This window comes from Lissotriton helveticus, chromosome 6, assembly GCF_964261635.1.
Source record: "Lissotriton helveticus chromosome 6, aLisHel1.1, whole genome shotgun sequence".
NCBI lineage: Eukaryota > Metazoa > Chordata > Amphibia > Caudata > Salamandridae > Lissotriton > Lissotriton helveticus.
Genome location: NC_136067.1, coordinates 293,333,826 through 293,346,838, shown reverse-complemented (window position 1 = coordinate 293,346,838; position 13,013 = coordinate 293,333,826). Strand labels below are relative to the sequence as shown.

The 13,013-nt window shown below is 47.4% G+C and overlaps 1 protein-coding gene across 3 annotated transcripts in view; it reads right to left on the bottom strand.

Annotated features, from left to right (window-relative positions):
• The window catches only part of PUM2 (pumilio RNA binding family member 2), an 893,995-nt gene that overhangs the window by 61,840 nt on the left and 819,142 nt on the right, over positions 1–13,013 (bottom strand). For all 3 annotated transcript variants that reach the window (XM_078647736.1, XM_078647737.1, XM_078647738.1), the window contains one exon: positions 6,566–6,758. In XM_078647736.1, the coding sequence (XP_078503862.1) occupies positions 6,566–6,758 (193 nt within the window). The remainder of the gene's footprint in view (positions 1–6,565; positions 6,759–13,013) is intronic.

Sequence of the window (13,013 nt, the reverse complement as noted above, 5' to 3'; positions counted from 1 at the left end):
AATGATGTTACAGACTTCAGGAGGCAAGTCAAATGGCCTCAACTGTCGCCGCTCAATCTCCAAGCATGGAGGTGGAGACTGGACAGGTTCGGGTGGAGGACCGTCCCCTGCTGCTGCGACAGAAGGTCCTCCTGAAGAGGCAGACGAACCGGGGGATCGACTGACAGACTGAGTAGCTCTGGATACCAGTACCTTCGAGCCCAGTCCGGAGCCACAAGGATGACTTGGGCCCGGTCGCGCTTGATCTTCTTCAGCACTCTGGGCAGAAGTGGTATTGGCGGAAAGGCGTACAACAGACCGCAACTCCACTCGCGCCGAAAAGCGTCTCCGAGCGAGTGCCGCCTTGGAAATTCCAACGCGCAGAACTGATGACAGTGCGCGTTCTCTTCGGTGGCGAATAGATCTAACCAAGGCTCTCCCCATCGCTGAAAGAGGCCTTGCGCCACGTCCGAGTTCAGACGCCATTCGTGATCCATCATGCACCGACGGCTGAGCTCGTCCGCCCTGGCGTTCAGAGAACCTGCCAGGTGTTGAGCCACCAGGGTCACGCCCTGGCGTTCCAGCCATTGCCAAAGGCGAAGAGCCTCTTGACAAAGGATCCACGACCCCACACCGCCCTGTTTGTTGCAGTACCACATGGCGGTGGTGTTGTCCGTGAACACCTGCACTACACTCCCTCGTACAGAGGGGAGGAATGCCTTCAGTGCCAGATGAATCGCCCTGAGCTCCAACAGGTTGATGTGGAGCCGGGCCTCCGCCGGAGACCAGAGGCCTCTGATCTCCGCCTCTCCCATGTGGCCTCCCAAGCCCTGGAGGGACGCGTCCGTCACAACTACGTGCTCCGGTTGGGGTAGGGAGAGGGATCTGCCGCTGACCCAATCGCGGTCCGTAAGCCACCACTGCAGCTGTCTCGCAGTGCCCTCCGAGATCAGGACGTGGTCGGATAGGTTGCCCTGATGCTGGGCCCACTGAAACTTCAGGTCCCACTGCAGAGCCCGCATCCGCCACCTGGCGTGATGCACCAGTAGGATGCAGGAGGCCATCAGCCCCAGAAGCCGCAGCGTCAACCTGACCGAGACCCGGGATAACGGCTGAAAGATGGGAATCAGAGCCTGAATATCCCGGACCCGCTGTTCGGGTGGGTAAACCCGAAATCGCGCCGAGTCCAGAACCGCTCCGATGAAGAGGAGCTTCTGGGAGGGACACAGGTGTGACTTCGGCACATTGATGGAAAACCCCAGCTGGTGCAGGAGGTCTGCCGTCGTCTGAAGGTGGCTGACGACTGTTTGGGGCGAGCCCGCCTTCAACAACCAGTCGTCGAGGTAGGGGAAGTCTGAAACCCCTAACCGACGCAGATGAGCTGCGACCACCGCCATCACTTTCGTGAACACCCGTGGGGCGCTGGTAAGGCCGAAGGGGAGCACGGTAAACTGAAAGTGCTCGTGGCCCACCATGAACCGCAGGTAGCGCCGGTGGGCAGGCAGGACGGGGATATGAAAATAAGCGTCCCGCAAGTCCAACGCTACCATCCAGTCTCCTGGGTCCAGGGCAGCAAGAACCTGAGCCAGTGTCAGCATCTTGAACTTCTCCTTCCGGAGGAAGCCGTTGACGTTCTGTAGATCCAAGATAGGGCGTAGGCCCCCTTTGCCCTTCTTGGGTACCAGGAAGTAGTGGGAGTAGCAACCACACCCTACTTCTGGCCCAGGAACGCGCTCGATGGCCCCCTTGGCCAAGAGGGCCGTAACTTCCTCCTGCAGAAGTCGCAAGTGATCCCCCGATACACGGTGGTTCTGCGGTGGCATGGCTGGAGGAGTCGCCTCGAAGGGGAGGGAGTAGCCCCCACCTGTCCGAAGTGACGGTGCGCAAGTGGAGGTGGTGATGGCGAACCCTGCCTCCAACTGGCGTCACATGGGCCTGAAAGCACGGACTAGGAGGGTTTTGAGGCGGATGCTGCGGGGGAAGGTGTGGACTGACCTCGCCGTTGTCCCCGACCGCCCGGACGGCGGTTCCCACGGCCGCCACCGCGTTGGGTATTGCCCTGCGGTGCGTGGCTGGCGGCGCGCGTGGGCGCACCCCTTCCGTGGCCACGAAAGGAGTGATAGGCAGCCGGTTGCTGGCGCTGGCCCGAAAGGCCTAAGGACTTGGCCGTAGCCCTGGAGTCCTTAAAACGCTCAAGCGCGTGGTCTGCCTTGTCGCCAAAGAGGCGACGGCCATCGAACGGCATGTCCATAAGAGTGTTCTGGACATCTGCCGAGAAGTTGGCGGACCTCAGCCAGGCGTGGCGTCTGACCGCCACCGTCGTTGCCATCGCTCTGCCTAGCGAGTCGGTGGTATCCAGCCCACACCTAATCGAATATTTCGCTGCATCCCGGCCTTCCACAAGGGCTTGGCCGAGTTTGGCCCGTACCTCGAACGGACACTCTGGCAGCACTTCCGCGACCTTATCCCACACTGAGTGGGTGTAACGTCCCAAGAGGCAGGCGGTGTTGGAAGACCGCAGGCCGAGGCTCAGGGATGAGAAGATCTTCTTCCCATACTGGTCATACCTCTTGGATTCCCGATCCGGCGGGGCTGACGGGAATGCGGTTTGGGAATTGGAGGCCTGGATGACCAGGCTCTCAGGGGTGGGGTGGGTGGACAGGAAACATGGGTCGGGCTGGGCGGTGGCGTCTGGCCACGTTCCTATCTACGGGCGAAACCGTAGCGGGCTTGGACCAAGTGCCCAAAAGAACGTCAGTCAAGGCCTCATTAAAGGGCACCAGAGGCTCAGCCGAGCTTGACTGCGGTTTAAGGACCTCAGTGAGGAGATTAGTCCTTACGGCCGCGACGGGGAGCTCAAGGCCCAAGGCCTTGGCAGCCCTCATCAGCACCACACTATAAGTTGCCCCCTCCTCCGAAGCCACGGTAGGAGGGGAGACAAAGCCAGTGTCTGGAGAGGTGTCCAGGCCACTGGCATCCCCACGGTCTCCTGACCAGTCCTCATGAGACTGACACTCCCTGGTCAGAGGGTCCTCAGACCCCTCCCAGTCCTCCTCCTCACCCATCTCCTGAGATTCAGGGTCTTCAATCAATGGGGCCTGTTCGTAAAAGTGAAAATCACCAAAGGACGTCTGGAGCGGCGCCCAGCGGGGCCGTCCCGACGGCTGAACAGGAATGGGGATAGGGCCGGCGCCGGAGGGGACACCTGAGGGTCCGACGCCGGGGAGGTCGTAAGACCCACCGGCGACGAACCAGATCCCGAAGGGGGGCCAGCGGCGCCGGGCCAGAAGGCGCCGGCGGCGGCGGAACAACTGGGCCCCTCGGCGCCGGGCCCGAAGGCGCCGGTGGCGTCGGGATAACAGGGAGCTGTGGCGCCGGGCCCGAAGGCGCCGGCGGCGTCGGGACCGAAGCACCCGACAGCATCGGGGCCGGAGGCGCCGACCTGCTAGGACTCCCAGACGGGTCCGCTGGGCCCGGAGGCGCCGCGGAACCCGTCGGAGGAGAGAGGTTCCTCATGGCCATGAGGAAGCGCTCGATCTCCTCCGACGCGTTCAGCCCAGGGACCGGAGGGTATGGAGCCGGACGCGGCGCCCGCGGCCCCGACGGAGCCGCGTGGGCGGTGTCACCCGAGCCCCCGGCCGCATCGTGCGAGCGTCGGGGGGAGTCCGAGGAGCGATGACGCCGCTTGGACTTCTTGTGCCTCTTACCTGACGACGACTTCGACCCGGAGGAGTGAGGCCTACCCTCGGAGCTGTGGTGGCTCCGGGCCTGCGACCTGTCCCTCGACCTCCCGTGGGAACGGGACCTCTCACGGCGCGGGACCGACTGTCGGAGTTCGAGGCGCCTACGGGACCGCTCCCGCCTGGCTTTCGAAGAGAGGGCCCGACAGTCGGAGCAGGCCTTGTCGTCGTGGTCGACGCCCAGACACGACAAGCAGACGCGGTGAGGATCCGTGACCAACATCAGCTGGTCGCAATCATCACAAGGCTTGAACCCGGGCATCCCTAAGGCACCGATCGGAGTCGTAAAGACTCGAAACAGGATCAAAAAAGGATCAAAAAAGTTAGTAAAAAATGACTAGGGTTACTGCTTTTTCCAGATCTGCGCTTGCTGGCGCGGAAAAAAGAAGAACTGACGTCAGCACGCGGAGGCGGCGTCTAAGTACTCCGACGACGTCATCACGGCGCCCACGACGGACCCGCAGACGACGCCTACCGACGCGCAAGGGTACTGCTACGCAAAATTTTCCCGGATCCAGTCTGACGCCTGGGGATATTCTAAGGTAAGGAATCTAATACTAACGTGTCTCTTTCAGATACTGTGACTTTGTCCTGGTCAAGTGTGACCAGCTGTCCAAAGTTGGCGCTTTTGGCTTTTAAGCACTAGATAGTGTTTATTCTTTAAAAAATCATATCTCTGGATTCATACATTGGTTTTTGTCATTTTGGTGTAATTTTAATCATAACAATATTTTCTTTTTTTATAAATTGGTGTTGGATTCTTTTTGTGTGTTGTTTTTTTATTGGTGTTTTTAAAATACTTTACACACCTGTCTCCTAAATTAAGCCTGTCTGCTCTAAGCCAAAGCTACCAAGGGTTGAGCACTGATTAATTTACTGAGAACTTGGCTTTACCTTATTTGTGATTGTGGGTTATAATTAAGCGTAGGTACCTACCTACCTGTCCTAATAAGCCACCTTCCAAAATACACATTTTACATACTTTGGTGCAAGTCTACCCAGGGTTACCAATATGCAGGAAACTAAAAGGCGTTGTATCAAACGCTGAAAAGGTAAAATAATTTTTTTAAAAGCACAGAAATCAACAATTTAGGTCATCTTAAGCAACCCTAGCCCACAATGCGTAAAGTTTGTGACAGATCGTCAAAGCCCTGACCTTGATCTTAGGTGCCTATTCAATCCTCATCATTCATCACCAGTGACATTGTATTAACTGGGTGCATGGCGAATCTCTGTTTTCAGTAAAATAATTACAAAAAAACTTTCATTTTTAATCCTGATTAGGACATTGCTTCCCAATTCGATAGTGATCATATGATGGGGCATAGTGTACTTACCAATGAAGTCAATTCTTTACTCGGCCTAAGTTGGCCATAAAAGCACATAAAGAAATAAAACATCCACAAATCATCTCTTATTTTAATTACACTTGCAAACGTATCTAAATTAAAATACAGCAACTTTTTTAAGTGCAAGCTTTGAAAAGATAAAAATGCATTGCTAAAAATACATACAGCAAAATAAAATCTTACAAAACTACTGTATAAACAAACAAAAACCTCCATATAGGGTCCGCTCTGTAAATAGGGAATAATAGGAACCAACTAAAACCATTAATCTAATAAAATACTATTGAAGTCCTCATGCCTCAAAGGCTTAGACTATGGGAGATGTGAAGAAAGCTTTTTAAATTTTTTTTTTAAACTTTGATATTTTTCAAAGCCCAACCGCTACATAGCTGAACTATGCACAGCTTGGGTAACTTGAATTGGTTCATGCTGCAAAGCCTCGTTTTGGTCGAATGCAATTTTGAAGGCTGAAAAGACTTGAGGAAAAATTGCTAAATAAACCAACTTTTTAACCAGGATCAGTCATATTAATGCTTGCTACTTGTGGCATTTTAAGAGTCTGGCAAACTAGTATTGGATTTGAAATGGCGATTACTACGTGGTCTACCAAGGCAACATGATGAGGTAATAAGCTACAGTCTCAAACTGGTCTGATTAGAATATGAGATCATGGGAAGGACTAGCCAAGTGAGAGGGGGCATCTACCAATTGTCTGAAATGAAGGGAATGCAAGTTATCTTTTATATTTCTTGATTTGTTAGATTTTTTAGTTGCAATCACAGATTGAAATCTGCCAGGATTATAGAATTGTTTTGTTCCAACAAAAAGTCAGAAATAATGATAGGACCGTATTTGGTAATACATCCTGCATTTTTGTGATTGACATAGATACTATAATCTAGCATAACATTTTCTGTGTGTCAAAAACATATCAAATGATACACTATTAGCAATTCTAATTTAAGAATGTATAATTACTCACTACTACGTATGCATACTACCCCTCCTGGGGTATAGGCCTACAAACAGGACTCTCCAGCTGTCCTGGGCATTTCTTTCAATCTGACTCCTGGTGTAACCCATCTCCTTGCACTCAGCCTCGAGGCCAAGCGTTTCTTGGCCTTTCTCTTTTGCCTTGAGGGTTCCAGGTGCATTTATACTATATTTAATTGTTTAAATTGAACACATTTTTAATTTTAAGTGATTGTCTAGTTTAAAACAGGACTGCTGTTTCACCAAGTCAGGTTTCAGAAGTAGATGCAAGGTATTTAAGCATTCATCAATAACCAAATAATAGATTTCACTTAAACATCTTGCACTTGAAAGGATTTTAGGCAACTCGCACCCAAGGGTTTAATATTGTTAACGTTATTAATACATTTCTGTTGGGGTGGCACCATGATGTGAAGTAACAACAAATCAGAATTTTGAAAAATGACCATTTCCAATGTGTATATTGCTTGCTTACAAAATTTCAAATAATTTTTCTTTGGTTACCTTATGCATGATAATCTTTCGTTGAGCAGGTTCAGCCATATCAATCATCTTCTGGACTACATAGTTTGCATACTGGTCTTTCATCATGGTGTATAAGGCACTATGAGGGCCATCATTCTGGCAGCAAACCTCGTCTATTAGCAAAGCCCTCTCTGCACGAGATGCATGCGTGACACACTTTTCAACAACATTGCTGGGGAAAAAATAAAGGGATAGAAAAATACATTAAACAATGCAAAAAAAATTATGAACGATCAATAGACATTCAAACAGTGTAGGAAGATGGGGACTCCAGCACTTTCAGAACAGATGAGAGCTAAACCGAAATACCGAATGCTTTACTTGCATTTCAGTTATTTTCGTTATAATATGTTCAGAAAGGTTACTTATTCTGTAAATCATTAATTAAGCCTAAGGAATTTTTACCAAGTGCCTGCAAGATTTGCACAGAGTTAATTGGGGAAGCGACAGTCGTAAGTGGAAACAGCCTGCAACTGTGACTAAATCCTGGGAAAAAGCTACTGTCATATTTGGGGACAGCATAAAGACCTATATTATATACTCCACTTTAAAAACACAACCTAATGAAAATATCTGTGGGTTATCATCATGACAGGAGAGACTTAAGGAGAATCAGATGATTGAAAACAAAATATGATTTGAATATAATCAATTCTCTGAGGAGTGAGCATGATGCATCCAAACTAGCTGACGTTTAAACTTTCATTATGTGCAGTGGATTGGGTTGCAGGGTCCAGGAAAGAAAATGTCACCAATACAAACGATCCAGGAATTAATCCAGATTTAAAAACAAACAAGCAGCAGCAGAGTCTGAGAATACAGCTATTTAAACGCAGATACCTAATTGGGCCTCCTGGATAGCAAGCTAAACTATAGTCCTGGGTGTGTGAGCAGCATTCTGACAAATATGTCCTGTTAAGAGTTTGCACAAGTTGTCCATGGCCACAATATTTCTGGGCAAGCTGCAGACCAAACAAGCAAAAGCACGTAAGTGGAATTAAGACAGCCATTGGCAGTAATAACAAAAGCGAAAATTCATGTAGGGCTGAAGGAAGGGACAGGGAGGATGGCCTCTTTCACAGCCTATGTTAGATTCAGGGTCTCTTGTGCCCATTTTGTTTTTATTGCTTTGCAGTACTCCAAGGGTCGGTCATCTTGCAGTCACTTCAGATACTTATCCTGCCAAGGCAACTCCAATGTGGAACCAAATTCAGTAAATTAGTACTGGAGAGACGCAATATGTTACTGTGCTCAATATAATGAAGTCCTGTTAGCTTGATATACGTGATTTCCAGTTTAAATTTTTTTTAATGCTTGTGGTTTGTATGCTTGACTCAACTCCTCTTCCCCTCCCTACGTGTGCATGGCAGAGCTTGATTGTGACCTTCATTGTTTATATAACAGTATGAAATTCAGTTCGTTTCATGGTCTTGCTTGCTCTGTAACATTTATCAAATGCAATGATTTCTGTTCTCAGAGATCATGGAAAGGACGCATTTACAATTATTTACAAAAGCAAGTCTACTGCATTCAGCTGAAAAGAAGTGCTTCTTATACTCCGAATGTGGTATTCTTTTCTGTGTAAGTCATGGTATAGTGTATTCATTAGATGTAGAGGAAAAGTCGACAATACCCTTTTATGCGTTTTCTAGTTACTTACTGGTTGAGATGCAACTTTGTCACACTATAGTGACTGCAAAGTTTCTCTGTCTAAACATGTACAAAACGAATCACTTGGGAAATGAGCCAGGTTCCTTCCTGATCTTCTTAGAGAGCAGAATAGGTTAAGGCTTAGCATACACTGCCAATGCTATTTTACATTTTGCATTATTTTGAATTGACTAACCATATCTTTTTGCCTTCTGTAGTGATTCTTACATTCTATAACCCTTTGAGATTTACACCTTGAAATTTCCTCTTGTGTGGATTATAGTGCGTGGATTTTCAAATGTTGGTACCTCTGGGGTTTCCAGTAATTTGTGATTAGGGCTCTCTTCTTTAAAGACTCACACCTAGCCCAATCCATGAACCTGCCCTTACGGTATAAAAACTGCTGACCGTTTTTGGTAGCAGAGAATGGTTAATGGCTAGGTTTCCTCTGTTGTGGTTCAAATGATTCCTCTGCCCTGCTTAGAGATAGTTAGAAGGCCCTCCACCCGAGTTCTCTCAATGCAAACTTTCCTTAGTCCCAGAATCGCATGGATCTACTAGGTCCGGGCTGTAGTGATCATTACATGAGTATAATAAGACAAGCCTTCTTGTCTTGCGTAAAAGTATCGACTCAGTGAGTTGATGTCTTGCAACGTGTGTCAACTGAGGTGCTTTGCTGAGTGGTTTGTTAAGCAATGCGTGGATGTGAAGTGGCTAACTTGTTCATGTGCCGCACATGCATTGCACACTAATTGTGTTGAAGTTCAAATGTATATTGCATTATAAATGTTTGTTTCTAAAATCATTCTGAATAGCGTTTGTTGGAATTTTGTGTTTTGATGTAATCCAAGAACGAGATATAATTATTCAATTATTATAATTATTCAAGTTGGTTGCTTCCTGAAGGCATGCATTGACAAGCCAAAAATCTTTTGCAAGCCCCTAGTAGTCTAGTTGCGTTTGAACTAATTACAGTTGTGTTGGTCATTTCTTAGTGGATAGGAAATAGACGTAGATATGAAACTGGTCGGAAGTTTTTCTTAGTGTGAGCTATCTTGTTTTAGAATTTCCCTTTGTTTGTAGTGAGTTTGATTCCTTTCACAAATTGCATTAGACAAAGTTTCTTTGTTATTGGATTATTGGTTTGTGTTCCAAGTCTCGCTTTGAAGTTGAATTGTGATTGGTTAGCTGCTTGTGTTGCTCGACCTAACTTGATTAAAATGGGTGCAGAACTCAAAACGTCCATAGTTCAAGTTCATGAAGAGGAGGAAACCGCACCTGCGGGTTCACCTGCTCATTATATGTTGATAAATTTGGGTTTTTGATACTTGTCCCTGGTTACATGAATGGCACAAGATTACTGCTGATAAACATGCAATTTCCTTTGAATGGTACTTCTAACATGAGACATACTGAGCATTTTGAAGTGTGCGATCTATGAGGCGAAACCACAAACTAGACCTTCATACTTCGAGGCATTGAATGAATGGGATTTTATGCCAAATGAAAACGTTGAAGGGTCAAGATATAAAAACAGTGAGTCATTGGATGGCTCCTAACAGGCGAGTGCAAACGAAAGCATGGACAGAGGACATGGTAGGAGAGGGAGTAATTCCTGCAATTGTTAAACAAACAGACAAAAAAAATTATATAATGACAAATAAGTAACAAAAAAATTAAAAACAAGAACTCATATTCAAGTGATTCTGATGAGGACGGGTTTTACATAACCTATAATTCCTGTAATTTGGGTTTAGGGCTCGCTTCTTCAGACTCACACCAAGCCCAATCTATTAATCTGCCCTTTTGATATAAAAAGTGCTGACCGTTTTTGGTAGCAAGGGATGGTTAATGGTTAGGTTTCCTCTGCTATGGTTCAAATGATTCCTTTGTTCCTGGTTAAAGATAGTTAGATGGCTTTCTACCAAGCCTTCGGTAACGCCTTATCTGGTAGAGACTGCAGATTCCCTACACTGGAAGTATCCCCAGGAGTCAGACTGAATATAGAAACTTCTTGAGCAGTACCTCTGCACACCAGTAGGTGGCTTTGTTCTGTTCCGTGTCGGAAACAACGTGCTAAGTGCCTATATAGGCGCCACCCCAGTGCATTCACATCAGTTATTTTTCACAACTTTTCCACGTCAGAAGCGCAGCGTCATCAGGGTCGCTGATATAAGAGTGCAAAATTAAGGACCCAATAAGGGTACTGTTTGCAAAGAAATCCGCTATCCGAGCATGGAAGATGGGAGGGTCGCTAAGGAATATGAGGCTAGATAGAGTCTTTACCAAGTAAGGTGTTATAGAAGGTAAGTAACTTGTCTATCTGAAAGAGACTTCCAGCTTCTGATTTCTTACCTTAGAATAGATACCCGAGTAATACCTCTGAGGAGGTGGGTCTGCAAACCGCTGTCGACCAGGAAGTCCTTGAGGACTGAACAGGCAAAGTGCCCGCCATAATGGACCAGACGGTCTAGGCAGTAGTGTTTGATGACATGTGCAGAGACACCCAGGTTGCTGCCTGATAGATGTCCAGAACAGGGACTACAAGAGCCAACACGGCGGTTCCAGCCTATGCTCTAGTGGAATAAGCGTGCCAGCCATCAGGGTAGCAGATTTTGATGTAGAACAATATCTATCGTGAGATGGTCCGTTTCTGCACAGCATTCCTTTTCTTAGCCCTAATGTACCCAACAAAAAGTTGAACGCCCAGCCGGAACTCTCTGTTATGATCAATATAGAATGAGAACACACTTTTTGGGACCATTCAGAGGAGTCCCTCCTCTTTGAAAGGGTGAGGTGGTCAAAGAATGCAGGCAAACTGATATGTTGGCCCACAAGTAAAAGTGTCACCACCGGTACAAGTTTGTCTGGGTAGAATGTTGTGTAAGAAGGACGCTCACTGACCCTACTGTCCGATGGTATGGCCACCACAAAAGCAGTTTTATTGGTGAGTAAATGGAGTAGACCGTTATGTGGAGGCCCGAATGTCAAGATTAGATTGAGTTTCCAATATGGCATACTAATGAGTTGTGAAAACAGATTGTGAGAGGCTGGCATGGTATGTGATGTCCACTAATGTAAGTGGGCACCTTGCACTAGTCCAGGAGGTCTTAGACAACCTTCGAAAGCTCTCTAAGTGGTAGCTGTGGTGAGCAGCCTTCAGGCTTAGTCCAGAAGGAGTGTAAAGCAGCTTGTTTTACCAGAATGCACCTTATAGTATAGATTAAGTGAAAAGAACCAGACCAAGTATTTATAAAAATATGTATTTATTATAAACATACTCTCCAGTACATTCCAATATCTCCAACATGGAGATAAACACAATGCACACAATACTTTATAGCAAAGAAATACAGTAAATAGCAGAAACTGCACAGTGGACCAATGAGGGATACAAATTAGAATTTGCATATATACGGGGAGTATCGGACATATATATTGTTAGCATGATGTATCTATATATCCCCTCTGCTTAAGAGGAGCACAACATAACCCATATATGCTTTAGCCAGTAGGAAAAGGTTTCTTTTTAGCATTATGTTCCATACCAATGGAGCAGGCCGAGAACCATACAGACGCCATCTTCTTTCCTCCGTGTCAGAACACAAGCTGTGATCACGTGTAATTCTCCAGTAGTTGTCAAGTTCCAGAACATTTGAGTTATTGAGAGCGGCTGAAGGTTAACTGTTTTCCCTCTGTCCTGGGACTCAAGATCGCATCTGGCTTTGGGTGCGATAAGCGCATCCCTGGAGGTGCCATGCCTACACTCCCAGGCACCAGGACGAAAGGGAGTCACCCTCCTGACCCTCCCAGTAATAGATAGTAAAGCTTTGAACCAATCATGTGTGCCATATATGGTCCTTCCATGGGGCCCAAGGGCCGAGTGGTGTTTTTCCATTTACTGTGACTTCATGTGTTTTAAACTGAAAGTATATATGTTTGGTTTTGACTGTAAGCCAGCAGTCTTCTCTGCGCACCTGATGGGTGAGGGTCAGAGACGTTCCTCTATAGAGTCTTTTGCTTAATAAATGATTGATCCTTCTTCACTTGCAACTGACCGATTATTTGGTAATAGTATTAGGACTATTGGTAGGTATAGTCCTTTATGTTATTTTTTATGGTACTTCACCACGGTGGTGGTGGGGTGGGGCAGGCACACCATATACTAAGAAAGTGGTATAAGAACCACGAATCGGAGCAAGACAGGGTCGAGAGGACTTAGAAGTGCTGGGACCCCAAGATGAGTAGATGGGGACCTCCACGGAGAGCATGCGTAGTGTGGAAACACAACTGCGTGCTCTGTACAACTCTATTTGCAAGTCACAGTAGGATTTTTAAAGATTAAGGACACTTCTCAGTGGACCCTGAAGAAAACCAGTGGAAGACAGAAGGTTGGTGAGCCAGCCCACCCGTGGATACCCTAGTATCCACGTTATCTACACCAGGGAAGCCAGGTACATATGTGTGAAGTAGTGTCGGAAACCGCCGTCAAACCCAATAGAGGACTTCAGTAAAGTGCCACTGTGGAAGAAGGAAGAAGTGTCCGGTGGAAACAGAGGATGGATTCTTGATGAGAGGTACCTGTAAGCAGAGGGGACAGAGTCTATGCCACTCAGGAGTGACCAGGAGACTTGGAAGACGAATGACCTCCGATGTCGGGTTTTGCAGGATGGATGACGAGGACGTGGACTCTGCAGCTGTGAGGACCAGGCGACGCTGAGGACGACCAGGAGCTGTGCACGAGCTGTCACACATAGGATGTCGAGTGCTGAGGGTC